The sequence below is a fragment of the Nannospalax galili genome, unplaced genomic scaffold (genome assembly GCF_000622305.1).
Source record: "Nannospalax galili isolate Female #2095 unplaced genomic scaffold, S.galili_v1.0 scaffold34, whole genome shotgun sequence".
In the NCBI taxonomy this organism is placed as follows: Eukaryota; Metazoa; Chordata; class Mammalia; order Rodentia; family Spalacidae; genus Nannospalax; species Nannospalax galili.
The window spans coordinates 10,141,088-10,162,162 of NW_008338996.1; the positions used below are offsets into that span (position 1 = coordinate 10,141,088).

The 21,075-nt window shown below is 40.0% G+C and overlaps 2 protein-coding genes and 1 long non-coding RNA gene across 6 annotated transcripts in view; 2 read left to right on the top strand and 1 right to left on the bottom strand.

The window, feature by feature from the left end:
* LOC115070457 overlaps positions 1–4,405 on the top strand; it is an 18,404-nt gene extending 13,999 nt beyond the window's left edge. The window contains exons 2-3 of the long non-coding RNA XR_003849612.1: positions 2,103–2,288; positions 3,974–4,405. This is a non-coding gene — a long non-coding RNA (uncharacterized LOC115070457). The remainder of the gene's footprint in view (positions 1–2,102; positions 2,289–3,973) is intronic.
* The window catches only part of Slc31a1 (solute carrier family 31 member 1), a 32,214-nt gene extending 17,155 nt beyond the window's left edge, over positions 1–15,059 (bottom strand). The window contains exons 1-2 of one of the 2 annotated variants that reach the window (XM_029563756.1): positions 14,920–15,052; positions 6,983–7,091 (exon numbers count right to left, since the gene is read on the bottom strand). The gene's annotated coding sequence lies outside the window, so the exon portion shown is untranslated. Of the gene's footprint in view, positions 1–6,982; positions 7,092–14,919 lie in introns of both variants that reach the window. The other variant, XM_008833518.3, reaches the window with a different exon arrangement.
* Positions 15,060–15,229: 170 nt separating this feature from the next.
* Positions 15,230–21,075, top strand: part of Fkbp15 (FKBP prolyl isomerase 15) — a 64,769-nt gene continuing 58,923 nt past the window's right edge. For 2 of the 3 annotated variants that reach the window (XM_029563757.1, XM_008833521.3), the window contains exon 1: positions 15,231–15,382. In XM_029563757.1, the coding sequence (XP_029419617.1) occupies positions 15,330–15,382 (53 nt within the window). In that variant the 5' untranslated portion in view covers positions 15,231–15,329. Of the gene's footprint in view, positions 15,383–21,075 lie in introns of all 3 variants that reach the window. The other variant, XM_029563758.1, reaches the window with a different exon arrangement.

The window sequence follows — 21,075 nt, forward strand, 5'->3', positions numbered from 1 at the left end:
AATAAACAACTGTATGGTAGAAGAGAGAAGAGCCATGAAAGAATAAAACTAGATGGAATGGGGCAGGTAGGAAGAAACATCAATGTCCTCTTAAGATAGCATTTTGTGTACGTGTGTGTGTGTGTGTGTGTGTGTGTGTGTGTGTGTGTTTAAGAACGGGTCTTCCTGTAGCCCCAGCTCTGGAACTCTCATGTAGACCAGGCTGGCTTTGAAATAACAAAGATCCACCTACCTCTGCCTCCCAAGTGCTGGGACTAAAGGCATGCGCCACCATGCCCGGCTAAGGTAGCATTTAAACACTGCTGAATTATTAGAGTTCAGTGAAAGCATTCAAGTTCAGTAGAATATATTCAGGGAGAAGAGGTTAATTGAAGCAGTTGTTCTCAAAGACAGAGGTCATGAAGAGACTTGAAGAGTGTCAGTTGAAGGCCTTATAGGTTATTAGTAAGGAGTCTAAATTATATTTCAAGGGTAATTGAGAGCTATTTAAGGCTACTAAGCAGGTAGTTGCACAATCAGCTTTATGTTTTAGTAATGTATGAGTATACTGACTACTGTGTAGATAACTAGTCTTTATTTGTTCTTAATAGTATTTTCTGTTTATGTTCTTCTGGGAGGCAAATTTATAGAAGGAAAGAAATCCTTACAGAGCCATGGGCTGTAACTGCTAAATTTGCCAGAATCTAGAAAGATATCTGTTAAAACTTTAAAAGAATGAAAACCCATTTAGTTTCTGGGTCATAATTTGGTTTGAGGAACAAAACCAAATAAATGTATTCCTTACTGTAAGAGTTTCTTAAGTCATATGTCACCCTTTGCAGCTTAGTTAAACTTACAAGACTACTGTTAAGAATTTGGAGCCAGAGAGTATTCAAATCCTGGCTCTGTTCATTTCTAGCTCTAGGTGATACTATCTGTCAGTCCAGTCTTTAGGGTTGAATAAGTACCATGCACAGAGGTTGTACCGATTTCAATAGCACTTGGACAAGCAACTTAAAATTGATACATGCTAGCCAAACAAACAAACAAAGAAACAAAGAAACAAACAAACAAACAGTAGGTAGAATAAGCTCCAGGAGGAACATAGGCAGCAGAATACAAGATACAGCAAGTGCTTGACAATTTTTCACTGGATTACACAATCTATATTATACCATGGTGTTCCCATCAGTGATATAGAACGTCAGTTTTCACTCATATCTCCTCTCAAGACATCAGTGACTAGTTATGTAATTCTAATTAAAAAAAAATATTTTATTATTTCATGTGTAGGAGTATATGGAGGTCAGAAGAGGGTGTCGAATACCCAGAATTGGAGTTATGCACGGTTGTTAGCCACTATGTGGGTGCTGGGAATTGAACCCAGGTCCTCTGCAAGAGCAGCCACTGCTTTTAACCACTGAGTCATCTCTCTTTGAGATAGGGTCTTTCTGTAGCCCCAGCTGGCCTGGAGCTCACTATGTAGACCAGGCTGGCCTCCATCTCACAGAGATCTGCCTGCCTCTGCTTCCTGAGTGGAATTAAGGGCATGCTACCATGCCCAGCCCTTAATTCCAGTTTTTAATGCCCTGCTTTAAAGGCAATAGAAAACATACACATTAGGTAACTTAAGCTTTCCAGTCACAGTTTCCTTAGTCAAGGGATGGAATAATTTATCTTTAGAACCCATTCAGTTAAAAAAGTTCAGATATGTGTAACAATTTCCAATGAAGCAAACATGTCTTTCTAAATGCACTCTGAATACTAGTGGATCTGCTTTAGACATGTGACCTTTCAGGAGCTTTAACATTTACTTATCAAACACACTTCAGATCATCTAGCACCTTCCAGTTCACCAATAATCTCTGAGAAGCATGTTGTTAAAGTAGAAACAGCAAGAGCCTTCCCTGTTTCTGGAGTCAGACTGCTGACTGAAGGGCCCTGCCATCTTTGGAACTCAGAACGTTATTAAAACTCTGTGAGAACAATATAAACACATGAAACTTGGGTAATAACATCACAATATTATAAATATCAAATGTAAATATACATATGAAAGCATCTGGCACCTTAATAACATGCACAGTAAATAATAAACGCTAATTACTTTCTTTCTAATTCAGGTGTGCCTCCAAGCATAGTCCAAGAACTGCTTGGATCAGACTTAGCAACAATGTTGCTGAAAAGAAAAATTATGGAGCTGGGAGTGGTGAATACCTGTAATTCTGGCACTTGGATAACTATGAAAGGAGGATTGTGAATTTCAAGCCAGCTTGGGCTACATAGTAGCCCAAGTCTGGTCTACCCTGGTAAGACCTTGTCTCAAAAAAATAAAAAAAAAAAAAAAAAAAAAAAAAGAAAAGAAAAAGAAATTAAATAAATGATACTACAAAGATAATACAAACCTCCCTTATTCCGTTTTGTTTTCCATGGTTTGAGAGATGAATATAATACATTAAGATATTCTTTGGATGGAGTAGTGAAATGGCTTTGCAAGTAAGGGCACCTGATGCCAAGCTTAACAATCTGAATTTGATTCCCAGGGCCCACGTGGTAGGAGAGAATGGACTCCCTCAAGCTGTCCTCTGAGCTCCATATGTGTATAACACATGCACACACAAATGAAATAAAATAAAAAAAATTCTTTCGAGAAAGACTGCCCATATTCACATAACTTTAATTACATATAGTATAATTGTTTAATTTTATTGTTTATCATTATTACTTATTATTAAATTGCTCAGTTTTATATAACATTATTGCCAGTATATATATGTATGTACATATATATGTGATTACACACACACACACACACACACACACACACACACATATATAGGGCTTGGTATTATCTGGAGTTTCAGTATCCACTTGGGTGCTGGGACATATTTCCTACAGATAATGGGAGAATACATAGAATCTAGATTTGAACACTTAACCATGAATTCAGTATTTAATTGGTCATCTTTGAGAATCAAAGTGTGTTTTTTTTTTCTTTTTTTCCCTTTCCCACAATGTGAATAAAATCTGTAAGTCTAGATGGGGGGAGTTTAAAATTTTTTAAATTTTACTTGGGTGCTGGGACATATTTCCTACAGATAATGGGAGAATACATAGAATCTAGATTTGAACACTTAACCATGAATTCAGTATTTAATTGGTCATCTTTGAGAATCAAAGTGTGTTTTTTTTTTCTTTTTTTCCCTTTCCCACAATGTGAATAAAATCTGTAAGTCTAGATGGGGGGAGTTTAAAATTTTTTAAATTTTATTCATTATTATTGTGTATATATGATATGTGAATACACGTACTTATATGCATGTGGAGGTCAGAGGACAACCCTGGGGAGTCTGTTCTCTCCTTCCACTTTGAGTTCTATGGATTAAACTCAGGCTATCATCTCAATGTCCCCAAATGATGTACTTTCCAATTTTGGAAACAAGGAAGCTATGTGTAGAAAAGACAGTTTTCCTTCTCTGTTATGGCAAATCCCAAAGAAAGGAGCCACATTCACTCTCTAATGGGTAAAATTTTACTTGTGGGCTCTTGGGCAAATTACTTAATACCTTTGTGCCTTAATAAAAGATACTTATCTCAGAATATTGTTTTAAGAAGTTATTAGGAGTTCAATGTCATAAATTTAAAGGACAGATTAATTTCTCCTAAAAGAAGGATGACAAAGCCGGGTGTGGTGGATTATGGTTGTAATCTGAGCCAGCACTCAGGAGGCTGAACCTGGAGGGTTGCTGCAAGTTCCAGGCCAACATGGGTGACAAAATGTTTCAGGCCATGCCAGGGCTTAAGAATGAGATCCAGGTTCAGAAAACAGACAAACAAACAAATAGAAGAGAGATAACAACACTTACATCAAGACAAAGCAAATTTAAACACTTAAGCAATGTCCAAACACAGTAAGTCCTCAATAAACATTAAAAATTATTGCTTCTTTTTAACTTTTATTAAAATTACATTTTTATTTATTGCATTTGTGTAGGCATGTAATCCCAGGACTCCAGAGATAGAAGAAGGAGGATCATAAATTCAAGTTCACCTGAATCTTGCAGGAGTTGGTTCTCTTCTTCCAGGGAATCCCAGGGATCAAACTCAGGTCATCAGGTTTTAGGCAAGCACCTTTTACCTGCTGAGATTTCTTTAATCTACTGTTCTAAATGCTAGACACAATTCCCAAATCCTCTGATTGGCCCCCACCTGACTATCCCACAGCCAACCCTTCTTTCTAATCTTGCCTTTCTCAGTTTGGGGGTTCCAGGAGAGTGCTACTCAGTTTTCACAGGCAGGATGCCCTTCATCTATGTTGATCATGTGCTCAGTCACTTTCCCCATTCCTGCCTGCACCTAACCTTCCTTGACATATTTTAAAGGTCCTAGCTTCTGTCTGTTTTCTGAGTATAAATGTTTTTTCTTATCACTGTTTCTTTTTAATATATTTTTATTTTTATTGCTGTTGTTTTGTTTCGGGGACAGGGTCTCACTATGTAGGCCTGGAACTCATTATGAAGACCAGGCTGGCCTGGAACTCAGAGATCCCCTGCCTCTGCCTCGGGAATGCTGGGAGTAAAGGCATGTGTCACCAGGCCCAGATTTCATACATTTTTATGAAAATTTCACTAGGATTTGGGGAAGGAAAAGGTTCAAAATGACAGCTTGAAATGGAAATGTAATTATACTATATACTATGGTATATACAGTATATATACATATATAATACCTTTTTTGTCCATTTTATCTTTTTCACATTCTAGTTTCTTAAGATTGGGAACAGTTCTAAGCCAAATGATAACGCCCTCTGGTACTGTTGAAATCATAACAAAGGAAACTCTTTTCATGGCTAGTTTTTTTAAAGTTTGTGAGTCTTTTATAGATTGGCCCACTAAGTAGAAAGAAGCCCAGTGAGGCTTCAATTTTCCAGCAGTAATTTTTCCTGGAAGCCTAATACTGAAGAAATATGGTTTCTTGTCTTTCCTTTGAGTATGCAAAGGGATTAGTTGAAAGATGTGCCAGTTGTGCAGAGAAAAGGAAGGACAGGAACCTTCGAGGGTCGTGGAGGCTGAATCACTTTACTAAGTTCCCTTTGTCCCAAGGGCACAGGGAATTCAAAGATAAAAAGGACAGGAGGCTCTAGCTTAAAGTTGCAATAACACAACAGTAAATTTCAAAAATGCCTTCAAAACCTAACAGGAGAAGGAAGGAAGTGAGAAAAGGAGGGAAGGTTAGAGTTTACGGTTAAGAAGGTATGGGGGGGGACTCCAGAGATAGAAGCAGGAGTATCAAATGTTCAAGGTCATCCTCAGCTACATAAGGATTTTGAGGCCAGCCAGGGCTAAGGAGACTGTCTCAAAAAAAAAAAGAAAAAAGAAGGTATGAGGGGATGACACTTCTGACCTGATTTATGGGCCCCAGCTTCTCAGAAAGACAGGTGATTGTGATGTTATCACACACTTCAAAGTCATCATATAATTATAGTCATAATCATTAAAGCATATAATTAGTCATAATCATTAAAACATCTGAGAGGTGGGTAAAAACACATAGACATAGTCTTGCTTTTTTTCATCTTTTAATTTTGCTCCCTAAGTGGATTACAATACAAAGTTTATTTTCCAAATCCTTTAACTGGTAAATGAATAGGACACAGTCTCTTTTTCTAAGTTTGTATCTCCACTTTGTAAGTTACACACTGAAGTTACACACTGAAAAGCATTAGAAACTTTTATAGATAGGACTCTTGACACAGGTGTCTGCAATTCCATACATCTTCAGTGAAGTTGAGACAGGCTAGAAAGGCAGGGAAACTCCCAGGGTCATAGAAGAGAGTGAGGAGCCCCTCACCCAGGGATCTGGTTAAAGCCTATAGGAGCAAGAATTCTAGCACAATTAACAATGCTCATGGCCTTTCTCCCTTTCCCACCATACACTTGCAATTTGCCAGGAATCTTAAGAGAAGCCCCATTTACAGGAAAAGGACATGTACTAAACCCTTGGTGAAACCCCAGTGGCCCCTGGTTTTATTTTATCAGCTTGTAATTCCACCCAAGGAGTCTCCAGAGCCACCTATTTATTTCACATAGTAAATGAGAAAAAAGTTTCTTAACAACCTTTTGAGATGTAACTCAAGAGTCACCAAAACAATAGATACAGCTAATGCTAAGACAATTAGTTGCTTAGTCTCTTGGAGAAGCCCATACCTACTTAGGTCCATCTTAACTTCACTACTCTTCTTTGGGAAGCACGTACCCCAACTTGGGATTGTTTTCTGAGTTCTTCTTTTTCTCTTCACCCTCATAATTAAGCCCAAATTAAAATATCTTTAATGGTTTTATTACATTTATTTGTGTGGGGGAGGGGGGAGTACAAGCCCATGTGCCATAGCTTGTGTGTGAGGCTCAGAGAACAACTTGGAGGAGTTGGTTCTCTCCATTACGTGGGTCTGGAACTCAGTGGGCAAGCTTGGCAGCAAGCACTTTACCCTCTGAGCCATCTCTCTGGCTCTAAAATATTTTTGGTTTTGTTATTTTTTTTTCTAGTCTTTTTGAGACAGGGTCTCCCTGTAGTCCCAGCTAGCCTGGAACTCGCTATGTATACCAGGCTGGCCTTGATCTCACTGATATCTACCTGCCTTTGTCTCTTGAGTGCTGGGATTAATGACATGTCAATATCACCAACCTAAAATATTTTTTAAAAATATTTTATTATTTTTATTTTATGTGTGCATTGCCTGCATGTAGGTAAGTGTACCCATGTCGTGCACATGTCGGCGGACAACAGAAGAGTCTGTCGGATCCCCTAGAACTGGAGTTATGGATAGTTGTTAGCTGCCATGTGGGTGCTGGGAATCGAACCTAGGTCCTCTGCAAGAGCAGTCTGTGCTCTTAACCTTTGAGCCATCTCTCCAGCCCCATAATTTTAAAAACTAAATGATCAGGTCCAATCCCTCTTAATAGATGGGGAAACCAAGGCACACATTACTAGATAAAGAACATACCTGAACGTCTGTTTCTGAAATGAGGCTCTATAACACTCAGCCCTCTCATTCCTCCAGATGGTTTGCTGGGAAGTAGCTAAGCAGGAGGGGTTTCTGAGCTTCACATATCCTGTTTTGGTGGCAAATAATATAGAAGCTCTTATTTCTTTTGTTCACCCTCACCTTTCTGTACAAAGAAGATCAAGTAAAGAACTTCATTCTCACAAAGGTCTTTAGAAAAGCTTTTATTTGCCTGGCCCTAATAGCACAACTCAAATTTGATTATGTCAAACAAACAAACAGACTGAAAAGGTCCTTTAGTTATGCAATGGCAGAAGGGCCTAAGTCCACTGAGGAGTGGATCTCCTGGATACTGTACTCCATTTCTTTACCTTTTGGTGCTGGCTAAGTCATATCCTAGAATAAAGCTTTCTTACTCTCCTTACTAGTTCTGTTGTAGTCTGGATGCATTTTCAGGCTGCTCTAACTACTTTAAGTATGATTTATGAAGATTTCAGAATGTTTTATGGATAGTATAAGTGGAGCCAAGTTTTGCATTATGCTTCAGAGATTGAGCAAGGTTGCCACATATTGGTCATGTGACATTAAGCAAATTACCCATGGCTGGTGAGATGGCTCAGAGGGTAAAGGTGCTTGCTGAGCAGACCTGGAAACCTGAGTTGTGTGAAAGTTCCCAGAAAGAACTTCTGCATCCTGAGCCGAATTTCCTGCAAGGCTGACCAACTGATTAACACTTAATTGGCTGTGGAGAGTTAGGAATGTTGTTGTCTATTCACAAATTATCTGGGGACATTTTTAACCCCATAAATAGCCACACCTTGCCTACCTCTGTTTCTGAATTAACATTCTTGTGACTAATAAAATGTATTAACTTAGTAGACTACAAGGTCCCACCAATCGAAACACTAAGAATGTCATCAGATAGTATCTGAGACCTATAGTAGAAACTCCCACCACCTGCTGTGACCTGCCTACTGAAAAATACATAATGTATTTTTCAATGTATTTGAAAAGTGTCTTGACTTATGAGTTTTCTTTGTTCTGTTACTATAAAAACGTAACGAAATACTATCATGCTGGAACACAGAATTTGGGGTAACCTGAGTCTGTGTTCCTGGGCTACAGTCACTCATATTTGGCTCCAGAATATATTATCTCTTATCCCCTTTGAGGTGAGAGTTATGCTTTTGGATCAACATTTCAATTCCCACAAGCCACGTAAAAGTTGAAGGAGAACTGACTCCACCGACTTGTCCTGTGACCTCCATGCACATGCATCACAATACTCATACCTGCATACAAAATAAAATGTAATTAAAATTTTTTTAAGTTTATATTTTATTGACCTTTTAGAAAAGTTACAAGGAAATTATGGAGTTCCCATGAGCCCCAGTCCTTTCTTATGAACATCTTACATAATACAATATGGATATTTTTCAGAGTGTATGTTGAGGAGGGGCTTGCTAAAATTTCTTTTTTAGAATATTAGTAACCATATCTTACTAGTTCATTTCTTGGAAAAAAAATGTAAAAGTTGACATGCAAGTCATTTATGTCTCTTAAAGTATATGGTCCCTCTCCCTTTTTGGGGGCTCATCTAGCTCAGCCTGGCCTCAAGTTTACTATGTAGCCAAGGATGACCCTGAATTCCTGATCTTCCTGCCTCCACTTCCCAAAGAATACATTTAACTTTTTATCACTTGATTTAAAGAACACTAAGTACTCCGTTACATACATTGGCAAAGCATTTTTTTTAACTACTTGCTTACTTCAATCAAAGGCAGACTATACTTGCTACAATCCAAAGTCTTTTATATTTAAGCTTTTATTTAGTTACATATGATTTCATCTGTACAAGCTATAATGTTGTTGATTTTCCTAGAATTAATATGGTATGAAGCAGACATTACAAAACAGCTAAATTGTTCTTTTTATTTGGTAGGAAACTGCAATTAAATACATTATATAATAGGAACTGCTGGAGGAGGTGGTGCACAACTTTAACTGGTGGTTCTCTTGAGAGTATAATGAAGACCCTGTTTCCAAAAGAGGGCTATGTTATCCTGAGGGACTCACTCACTCATTCATCCATCCATCCATCCATCCATCCATCCATCCATCCATCCATCCAGTTACTTCATACATATGCATTGAACAAAGGCACCATGATGAAGCCCATGTGAAGTATGGAAGAATAGAGAGAAACGGAATTAATTACAATGCAGTCTGCGATACATGTTACAGATAATGCATAAGGCTATATGGGAGCTGATAAAAAGTTAACTGACAATGTAGGGGAAAGGAGTGGAGACTGGGAAAATGTAGTTATAGCATGCTTCCTACATTTATAAACAGAATGATTATTACATTCTAGGTGTTCTGCACTGCTTCAAAACTATAAACATTCATCACGGTCCTATAGCAAGTATATGTAGGGAAAGATTCAACCTGGTTAAAAAAAAAAAAGCGCCACTAGCACATCACTGGTTGCTAGAGTTTTGCTCTCCTTATATTCTTTCCAAACCATTTCTCACATTTACATTTAAGAGACAGGCTTCCACCTCATTCTGCTGTAGTGCATGTTCTCAGACTACAAAAGCAGGTTGTATACAAACTCTAGGGCTTTTGTGTAAAGGAAGAGGTAGGGTGGACCCTTCTCAACCCTTTCCTTCTCAGCAGGGCTTTGCATTCCTAAGGATGGGCCCCTCCTCTACTGGGGGATTTTACCTACATTATGAAATGGTATTACTCAAAGCAACGAAACTTCAAAAGCATTTTCTCTCCAGTACCTATCATAAGATTTTTTTGTGTGACACAAACAGCACATTGTAATGTATAAAATATAAGACTTTTGATGACTTGTCATATCTAGTCACAAACTACAGGAGACCTGTGAGTTTTGAAAATGGCATTGTTGTGCTATGAGCTTATGGGAGAGAGGCATAAGCAACTTCCTCCTGCTTTAGCTCCCCTTCCCCCAATCAGGCTAGCCTTGCCAACTTTAAAAGGCAGAGTAATTTACCTACAAACATTTGGTTTTCTAGTGCTAACTGTGTCATCTTTCCCCTCATAGCATTTCTGGTACAAAGAAGAATCAACGGTAGAGCCAAGTTAGAAACAAGAGGGAGAGAAAGAGAGTTAAGCAGAGACTTTTTAAAAAAACAAGTTTATCTATGTAGCCCTGTCTGATCTTGAACTCCTCCCACCTCTACCTCCCCAGTACTAGGATTACTGGCATATGCAACCATTCCAGCTAAGGATCGGAGCCTTTTTATTTAATTATTACCTTCACAACAGTCATTTCATTTTATTTACAGTCTGGATGGAACCTTTGTTTCCCTCAACTCAAAAGGAAACTGGCTTTAAGTTTAATTTTTTAAATTAAAGATTAGTACCAGTGCTGTAGTTTCTAGGGATTACTAGAAGAAATGAAGGGGTTATGCACACAGAATAGAGCAAGAAAAACTTTTACTTTATATACTACTAAACTATTTGAATCTTTAAATGTTAATTATGCCATTTAGAGGTTAAAAAAAAATCCATTTCCTACTGATCTAAGTGCAAACTTGTCATCTGGACCTTCAAGGAATCTGCTGAATATCGCTGGGTTCCTTAATATTTAATTTTATTTCTGTGTATATTACTTTTTTTTTTCTTCTCTTTTTGAGACAGGGTCTTCCTGTAGCCCCAGCTGGCCTGGAACTCGCTATGCAGATCAGGTTGGCCTTAAACTCACAGAGATCCACCTGCCTCTGCCTTCTGAGTGCTGGGACTAAAGGTGTGTACTACCATGTCCAGCTTATATTACTAGTTTAAATTCTTAGAAAACTATCCTAGGGCTGGAGAGCTGGCCGTTAAAGCCTCAGGCTCACAACCAAAAAGACAAGAAAACTACCCTAAAGAATTCTCTTAAACATCTTAACTGACAAAAAAATATTATTCCATGTGGCTACTATGAGAAGAGGGTCAAAGAGATCCAGTGATACCCGGCACCCCCAAGTCCACCTTCTAGGTGAGGTAAGGTTAAGGTTTAAGTACAGGGCCAATGTTATGTCTATCTAAGCAGTCCCAATCAGGGACTGGTCCTGCCTACCATTGTCTCTCCTGTTAGGGGGTCTAACCAGTAGTCAATCTCTTTCCAAAAGAGAGGCTGGCAAGGCTTTAGGCTTTTTCTTGTCCCAGCATGAGATTCCCAGTTTCTTAGGGTCCATTGTTTTAAATAATCAAATAACCAAACTGAGGGACAAAAGCATCTCAAATATCTTCATTGACGAGGGTGGGTATGGTAGAGCATACCTTTATTCCCAGCAATTTGGGAGGTAGAGGCAAGTGATCTCCATGAGTTCTAGGCCAGCCTGGTCTATATGGCATCCAGCTAGGGATATATAGTGAAACACTGTCTCAAAGAAAAAAAAAAAAAAGAAAAGAAATAAGGGGCTGGAGAGATGGATCAGTGGTTAAGAACACTGGTTGTTCTTGCAGAAGACCTGGGTTCTAATCCCAGCACCCATATGGCAGCTAACAACTGTGGTAACTCCAGTCCCAGGGGATCCGACAGCCTCTTCTGACCTCCGTGGGCATTGTATGACATGGGTGCACTTACCTACATGCAGGCAATACATGTATACACATAAAATAAAAAATAATAAATAAAATTAAAAAAAACAAAAACAAAGCAAAACAAAACTTTATCCCTTCCAGATGGGTTACACTAACATTAATTGAGTACTAACTATCTACCAGGTAACGTTCTTAGTGCTTTATGTGAATTGACTCATACAACCTCCACAAGAATTCTAGGAAATGAATAAGATTATCACTTCTATTTTACAAAGGAAGAAGCCCAGCAACTTGCCTAAATCCTATACCAGTAATTAGTGAAGAAATCTGACCCCAGAGTTGACTACTAGTCTACATAGCTGGTCTGGTACTTCTATGAAAATCAAGTCAAATGCTTTGAACAGACTAAATAAAAGTGAGTCACGCAGATGCCCATAATCTGCTATTAGGTGTGAGAGAGTCAACTCTAAAGGCTGGCATGAAATTTCATAAACACCTAGAAAAATTATGTAGTCAGGCTACTTTGCAAGTGACTTTTAAGACTTCATATATATATATATATATGAATCTATATATATTGAGGTCAGAGGTAGATAAACTTTCTCTACAGGGTCAAGACACTGTGGGTCCTATGGTCTCTGCTGCAACTACTTTGCCTTGTATGATGAAAGTAGTCATAGATATATGTAAATACATGAGGATGGCTGCATTCAATAAAACTTTATAAAAACAAACACCTAAACTGAGATAAGATATGCCAGCAGTTTGCAGGTCTGAGAACCACACTCCAAGAAAAAGCAAAGGCCTTAGGTTTACAAAAAAGCCCAAACAAAAACCCAACAAACAAAACCACCAGAGCTGTCCCGCCCCTTCAACCTGGGAAATCTAACATCCTAGCTTTCTTTTGGAATCCTACCCATCCTCAAAACCCATTATGTAATCTCTAATCTCCTCCAAACTAGATAAGATCTCTTCCTCCTTTGAAATTCTACAATAATTTCTTTTTATAGGGTTCATTTTCTACCTACACAAACCCCAGCATGATCCACAGTAGACTTTCAGGAGATATTTCTTGAATTGTAGTATAATATTTTTCTGCTTTTAGTTACTGAGTGAATGAAAACTATAGAAATTTCTTCAAACTATATCCAATCATATCTCTATACTACCAGTACAAATGGATGCACTTATATATAAAATGGTCATCTTTTATGCAAAATTACTGATAACTTGAATTATTAAATTTGCTGTTTCCTAGTTAATTTTCAGGAGATCAACATAATTTATAAATATATCATTAGAGATGTATGGCTAACTGAAAGAAATAAACAAAAATTCAACCTGAGAACAGGGTTGTATTTAGGACTCACTTTTGTATCCCAGTATTCAGCAGATGTGTCTACATCTCATCCATTCCTTTTTCAAGGTGTTTAAGGAACCTGGCCCAAGCTCAGAGTGAGTTAGAAGGTCTGGGATTGGAGTTCAAATTTCCTGATTACCACTCCAAGAGTACCAAGGAGAAGATAGTCATCAGGAAGACAGTGGCTTTTCAGGTGCACTCAATCCTACATTTCCAGTTCGAAGCTTGAAAGACTGAGGAAGACACACTACCACCTTTCTCTTCCTCATGCTGCCAATGAAATTCAAGATCAGTATGCATGCCTATGGTGTCCCAATCACCATACAGGCCAATTTCAGGATTACAGAATACCATAAAAAGGTCATTTTAAACACCCAGGAGAAAAACACCTCTACCCAAGAATGTAAGAAAAGAACTCAAATGATCCCTTGTTGTTATTATCATTTTTAAAGTAAATAAAAAGTGTCACTCAAATGTTTCAGTGCTGGAGTGCTGAGTACTGGGAAGGAATTATAATTTATCTAATTGGCTTTCCCCCTGAGAGGTACCCAAGATCATTATCTAAACAGAACTACTGCTACAGGCTCCAGTTCTAGGGCTTAGATACCTGTTATATCATTGCTTTACCCATCTTAATCTGTAAAGTAACACAGGAAGCAGAGCAACAGTTTTATTCTCAGATAAACAGAGGAATCATTTACTTACAAAAATTATAAGTAACATAATAGTTATTTCTAGCTACCCTATTCCCGCTTCACCCTCCCCAGAGTTGTAGATAATAGTACAGTCACCTTCAATTAACAAAATAGACCAAGCAACCCAGACAGTTCACAGCCAGTACAGCATTTTTTAACTTTCTGGAAGCTACCTATAAAAGGCAAGAGCCATCACTGGGCTCTCTGGGTCACACAGGGGGTTAAAAAACACAAAAACCTTGAGACTAAATTAAGGAATACGGGAACAAGGATAAATTCTATTATTCAATCTAATAAAAAAAATTAATGAGAACCCATTGTGGGCAAGAAGTCTTACAGCTTAGTAGTTCAAAAACTAATAAAAAGCCCAACAGGGGAAGTGCTAAGAGGTACAAAGTTCTCTGGGAGGGAGCTATCAGTCCCTTCAATGTCATCCTAACAGAATAAAGTGTTCAGGTAAGGGACCACCTGTAGGACCAACCAGACTGAGAGGAAAACAACGTTAAAGAACTAACTCCAGTGAGATCTGTGGAAATGGACTCTACACTGGGTGGGACACACTACCATGGTGAAGCGAGGTCTGGCTCAAGATTGTTCCAAAGATGATACCAGATGATACCAAAGAAATGCACAAGTAAGACACAGAGAGGGTGGAAACTAGAGGCAGAGAAGTCGGCGACAACTCCTGTTGACTTAGGACGGTGGCAGCAAAACCCCTGGCCAAGCAAGGCTGGGCTGAGGTTTTCTGCCTCCAAAGTCCCCTCCATTATCCACCCTCTCGAATAGCCCAGCGCTTCTGAACCTCACCTGCTAGGACTGCAGAAAGGGGTCCTTCCCCAAGCTGAATGCCACAGTCTAGCAATAACTCTAGGAGGCTAGGAAAGTTCTCCTCATTCATCAGCTCTCTAACCCCCGATCCAAAATACCAGGTCTGCCCTTTACTCTAAGTGACCTCAGACTAGTCGCCAAAGTGTTTTAGCTCTTACGTTTTGTAGCCTGCAAATTCTGAGATTATGAAGAGACCGGGCTTGGACTTGATGACCTCTGAGGTCTAAAACCTTGGCAAACCGCACATGGAGACACCGGACACACTGCCCCGTCGCATAGATGGGGAAACTGAGGCACCGAGCACGCTGCCTAAGGTCACTCCAGCCATGTCACCGTAAGGGCCAGGCCACGACGCGGCTCGAGTCCTCAGATTTCCAGTCACTGGCCATTTTTCCTTCCGCCTAGCAGCGAAGAGCACTGCGGGGGGTCCTCGACCGGGGGAGGGAGAGAACAGAGAACACGCCAGGGTTAGGGAAGGAGCGAGGTGGCCTTACCTTCCCGGGTCTAGCCCCGCCACCGGCGTCTTCCTCTCGGAACCTGATCCCCTCACCCTTCAGGACTCCGCACAAGCCCCCGCCAGCACCGCCCGGCTTGACGTGTCCCACGAATGCAGCAGAGGCCGCCGATTCCCGCCCAGGACCCGCCCCCTGAGTTCTCTGACCAATCCTCGCTCAGAACCTGGGAACTCCACCCCCTTGGAGGGCTGGAGAGGCCTGACGTCACGAGGCGCTCACCCTTTGCTCCACCTACTTCTCCATAGCATGGTTCCCTCTGGGCCCCTCAACCGTGAATGAGTTTGTCCTGCCGGAAAGCAGCTCACCAACGCAGCATTTTACGACATCGGTGGTGACAGGACCTGGGAACCTCCGACATCCTCCCCCTCAGCCGGCGAAAAGCCCATACGATGTTCGGGGCCGGGGACGAGGACGACACCGACTTCCTTTCGCCCAGCGGCGGGTGAGTGACTGATAAATATGGGCCGGAGCGCGGGGCTGAGCGACCGGCGGGTGGTCGGAGTGGTCGGTCTTTTCTCGGGCCTCTCCCCAACTTCCGGGTCCAGTCCTGGGCTCAGACTTTCTGGACCAAATATCTTCCTTGACCCGCCGTATGACCCGAGATCTGCCTTTTGCTCTATGAAGCACAGTTTCTCCAGTGAAATGGGGATAATTGCTGACGAGACTGCCTGCCTCGGAGGTTTTATAGGAGTCAGCCTTTATAAATACATGAGCTGTAAATATGAGACTTTCTCCTCTCGGTGAACAAGGCTGTGGCACTTTAGAACCAGGACCGGGTGGGTCAGCTCCAGCATCCTTCAAAGCCTTCCTCGGATGTTAACTTTTTAGTGATTCCCTTCTCCCACAGCCCCAAGCAGAATAAACAGCCCCGATAGAACTGTTTATCTTGTTCATTTCTGTCTCATGTTCCAAACAGTACCTGGCACATACCCTGGTATTCACCTGTGAAATTGCACTTGTAAGCCCGGAGTTTTAAAACCAAGGGAAGAGACTGCAGTCCTTACTTTCTGCTCTCAAACATCATATATACCAGCCTGGGGTAGAAGTCTTCAACCGGAGGCAAGACATTTTCTTTGCCTCTTTCAGTAATTAGTTTAGCGTTTTCCCTTGTGTCAGTGAACACCTTGACTCCAAACTTGTTAGCTGCAAAGCTCAAATCTTTGCAGAGCCTTTCCTTGAATATTGAATATCTGCTTTACAAATTTTTTTTTACATAGTAAAAAAGGTATTGAAGAAATGACAAGTACATCAACGTGCCCATCACATTATTATATCAGATGCTAAGAGTTTACAAAAATGATTAAGCTTTCAGTCTTTTGGAAAGTTGAATACATGGGTGACCATAAAATGACTGGCTTTCTTTTGATCCTTTTTATTTGTGTGTGTAGGGTGTGCGTGTGTGTGTACCTGTGTGGAGAGCAGAGGTCCGATGTCAGGTGTCTTCCTTGATAGTCCTCCACCTTATTTTTTGAGATAGGGTCTCACTGAACCTGGAACTTGCCATTTTTTCTAGATTGGCTGGCCAGCAAGATGCCTGGGATTGACCCTTCACCAGACCTGGCTTTTTATATTGGTGCTGAGTATCTGAACTCAGCACAGCAAACAGTTTGCCCACTGAATCATCTCTCCTCTTTCTTGGTCTTAAATAGTATTTTTTTTTCTTTATACAGGATCTCACTATATAGCCCTGGCTGGCCTGGAACTCACTATGTAGGCCAGGCTGGCTTTGATATCACAGACAGCCTGCCTCTGCTTCCATAGTGCTAGGATTAAAGGTATGCACCACTATGCCTGGCTTAACTAGGATCTTTTGACATCCAGAGTATCTCTGTATTACATAACCTTAATTCTTTTTACTCTTCACCACCTTGCTACCCCATCCCTACTTTAGAATGCCTACATCCACTTAGCTCCAATTTGAGTTCTTTCAGTTGCACCATTATTTTAGAATTAAATTGGACATTGTTTACTTTCTTCCCTGTTTCACTCAAAACATTTACAGCCTCTGCTGTTGGCTATGTTTTCAGCCTTTTAAATTTATGAATCTTTTTTTCCCCCATACAAACCTGTTTTGTGTGTGTCTGCATATTGGGCCTTTTGAATATATCCAAGGTATACTTTAAATTCACATTCTTCACTATGGGTATTCAAGGAAAGTCTGTGTATATGGAAATGTGAAGGCTCCCAATGCATTAAGCATTATGCTGCTGTCTAGTAATTACAAGCTAGATATGACAGTCATGTGCTCTTCTCTGGATTCCTGGCCCAAGATAAGTCTCAAATAGTCTGCTTTCCTGAGCAGGCTTATTAAGGATGTGAGACACTTTAGGCACGTGATCATGCTTTTAGGAGAGAAAACAGACAAAAGTTGATGATAAAAGACTTAACAAAGAGGGCCTGGAGCTCAAGAAAAGTTTTACAGATAATTTTTTCTTTCAAGCAATAGCTAGGAAAATTGAATCAAACAAGTTTACAAATAGGAAACATTTCATGAGTTTTCTCTGATTTAGTTCTTCCTCCACTGGTTTTTTAAGGAAGTTGAACATCTGACAGTGAACACTGCTGCTGCTTTTCACTTCCTCATTTATAGCTGCAATTTACTGTAAAAGAAATTGCCTAAGTTTGGAGCCTCTTGACTTGGCATTATGACCATCTTGCTCCTATCTAGGATGTTTAAGGCTTGTAGAAGGAGGAGTACTCATGACTAGGATGACTGTTTGAATAACTGATACTCTGTTTTTCAGGTTCCTAGGCCTCTTAACGTTAATGGTTAACCTAAAAATAGTAATCAAAAGGCATGCATTTTTCTTCGTCTTAGCTGATTCCTCACCTTTATGATTTTTAAGTGAAGATATAGACAAATGCCTACTAAGTGCATCATACTTGACTTGAGATAATACAGACAGGAATAAGGTATAGTTCCTGCCCCTAAGAAACTTCATGCTAGTAGTAGAATAAAACCAATCCAATAATAATAAACGGAATGACAAAGCTTCTTTTTGAGACAGGGTCTCACTATGTTGCCCTGGAAGTTCTTGAATTCCTGGGCTCACACAACCCTCCTACCTCTGCCTCCTGAGTAGCTGGGACTACAAGAGTGAACTACTATGCTTAGTCTTTTACAAAGGCTTTTTAAGATGGGCCTGTAATCCCAGTACTTGGGAGGCGGAGGCAAGACGATTGCTATGAGTTCTAGGCCAGCCAGGGATACATAGTATGACCCTGCCATGCACACGCACACAAAACAAAATAATAATAGCATTTTAGGTGCCAGTTATCTATAAACTTGTTTTAGATTAAAAGGTATGCGTAGACAAATCTGATAAGTATTGTCATGAGAAATCACCTATATTGAGGTGGAAGCTAACTCTAGAACCAGTTATCAGAAGGCATTGTAAATTCTATGTTATTAAAAAGCATAAATTCTTATGTTGCATCTGCCCCCAGATATGAGTGTGACTTTGGACAGGTCACCTTATATCCTTGTCCCCCTGTAGTTCAATCTGTAGCTTATTTTTCCGTGCTGGGGACTGAATCTAAGCCTTTGCAAGTGTGAGGCAGAAGCTCTGCCACTGAACTATATCCCTGTTTTTGAGATAGGATTTCACTGTGTAGCCCAGGCTAGCTTTGAACTTATGATCTTCCTGTCTCAGCCTCATGAGTACTGGGATTACAGGTATATACTGCCATACCTGGTTTGCCCTGGGTGATCTTTGATCCCCTTCTACAGTTTTATAGTTTTGTATTTATGGTAAGTGGGAGTTTTAGGCCATTGTATAGTAATTAAGCATTTTTTTTTTTTTTGGTCTTTTTGAAACAGGGTTTCCCTGTAGCCCCAGCTGGCCTGGAATTCACTATGTAGACCTGGCTGGCCTTGAACTCATAGAGATTTGCCTGCCTCTGCCTCCCAAGTGCTGGAACTACAGGCATGCACCACCACACCCAGCAAAGCATCTCTTTCTTAAAGGAGTGAGTTAAATATGTGCACAAACAGAAAACATAGTGTGTGCTTAGTGCCAGGCATATAGAGAAAAACTGCGTATGTTTATACTCTTTGAGGTAGTTTTAACTATTATATCCATTTTACAAATAGGAATGGCTCACTGAGGTAAATTGTCCAAGGCTACACACCTTGAAAAAAGTCTGGATTTGAAATCAAGCATGCAGATTCCATCAGCCCTGCCCATGCGACATTATCATTATTATAGAAGTAGATATTGATGCCACAGTTCATGAAGAAACTACTTTACCAATGAAAAAGGATCTTTGACATTGAGTTTGATGGTGCATGCTTTTAGTCCCACTGAGAGGCAGAGGCAGGTAGATCTCTGTGAGTTTAAAGCCAGCCTGGTCTGTATATCAAGTTCCAGGCCAGCAGAATTACATGGTGAGATCCTGTCTCAAAGAAAGAAAGAAAGAAAAAAAAAGAGAATGTGTGAGCCAGGCCTGTTGACACACATATGTAACCCCAGAACTTGAGAGGCTCAGGCAGGAGGATTGCTGTGAGTTTCAGGCCACCTACAGTGTGAGACCTGGACTCAAAACAAACTAAAACGTCCATTATATTAAAGCCAAATATATGTGGTTTTGTTTTTGATACAAAACCAGGCTTGGTGATACATGCTTATAATGCCAGCACTTGGCAGTCAGGGGCAGGAGGATTGTAAATTCCAGCTCAACCTGTGCTTTTTAGTGAATTCAAGGCCAGCTTGAGCTACATGGTGAGACCCTTTATCAAAAAGTAAAAAGGGGGTCCAGTGAGATGGTTCAGTGGGTAAAGTCACATGCCACATGTCTGAAGACCTAAGTTCAATCCCGTGACCCACACGATGGAAGGAGCGAGCCAACTCCCAGAAGTTGTCCACTGACCTCCACACATGTGCTATGTCATGCATGTGCACACACACACACACACACACATCAATGTAATAAAAGTATGTGTGTGTGGGGGAGTAGTATGTAAATAAGGTAAAGTAAGGCTTGGCAATTAAATGCATTGACTGACATCTATTCCTTAAAATATGATTAGTACCATATTAACTTTTCCCATGAATTATTAACAGATAATTCAAGTCCAGAGTTAGCATACTCCTTCTAACTGGCTTTTAGAACATCTCTGGAAATAGTTTACCTGTGACATGTTTGTCTTTTTTTTGAAGTAGGATATGTCTACAAAAGAAAAATAGCAAACCCAATACTGAGTTTCCTGCAGCCAGCAAAAGCATCCTTTTTGTTTCCTCCCTCCCTCCACCTCTACCGTTTTCTCCCTTCCTTCCTTTTCTCTTCATTTTTTTGAGACAAGGTCTCACAGAGACCTCACAGAGACCTTTTAAGATAAGACCTAACAGAGACCTTTTGAGACAAGACCTCACAGAGCCCCATCTGCCTCTGCCTCCCCAGTAGGGATTAAAAGCATGCCCTACCACACCTGGCCCCTTCCTTCCTTTCTCTTGGCAGTGCTGGGGGTCAAAAACCTGGGCTTGCACATGCTAAGCAAGTACTCTACCACTCAGCTGACATTTTTTTTTTTTTAAATCAATTGCTTATACAAAAGCAGTTTTATCTTATCTACATTTAAGCTTTGGTTTAGCAAGATGACTAAACAGATAAAGACTAATAATCTAAGTTTAATCTCTGTCGACCTCATAAAAGTAGATGGGGAGAACCAGCTCCATAAAGTTGTCTTCCACATATGGCACACACATACGCCCCCCCACAGTGGTAATAAAATAAGAATTTTTAAAGTATACCTAAGATTTGTCAGTTTTTCACTACTGTTAAAGGTATTGTCCAGCTCTCCCAGAATTTTATTCTTTTAAAGAGTCTATAGGTCACCCTGACTTGACTAAAAGGAAAAATCTTGGTTTCTTCTAAATTCTTTGAAATTTTGTTGCTGTCTTATTTAAGTCAGTGATACTCTCCTTCAATTATTACGTTTGCAGTGTCATTTAAACCTCTTAGTTCTTAAAGAAAGCATTTTTGACCCCATTTACAGGAAACTTCAAGGAAATGAACTAGACTCTGAGAAAACAAGGTAATAGTGTGAAACCATATTGAATGTATTTTGCAAAATACTAGTATATATTTATGTATACATATAAATTATATATATATATATATATATATTATTTTTGG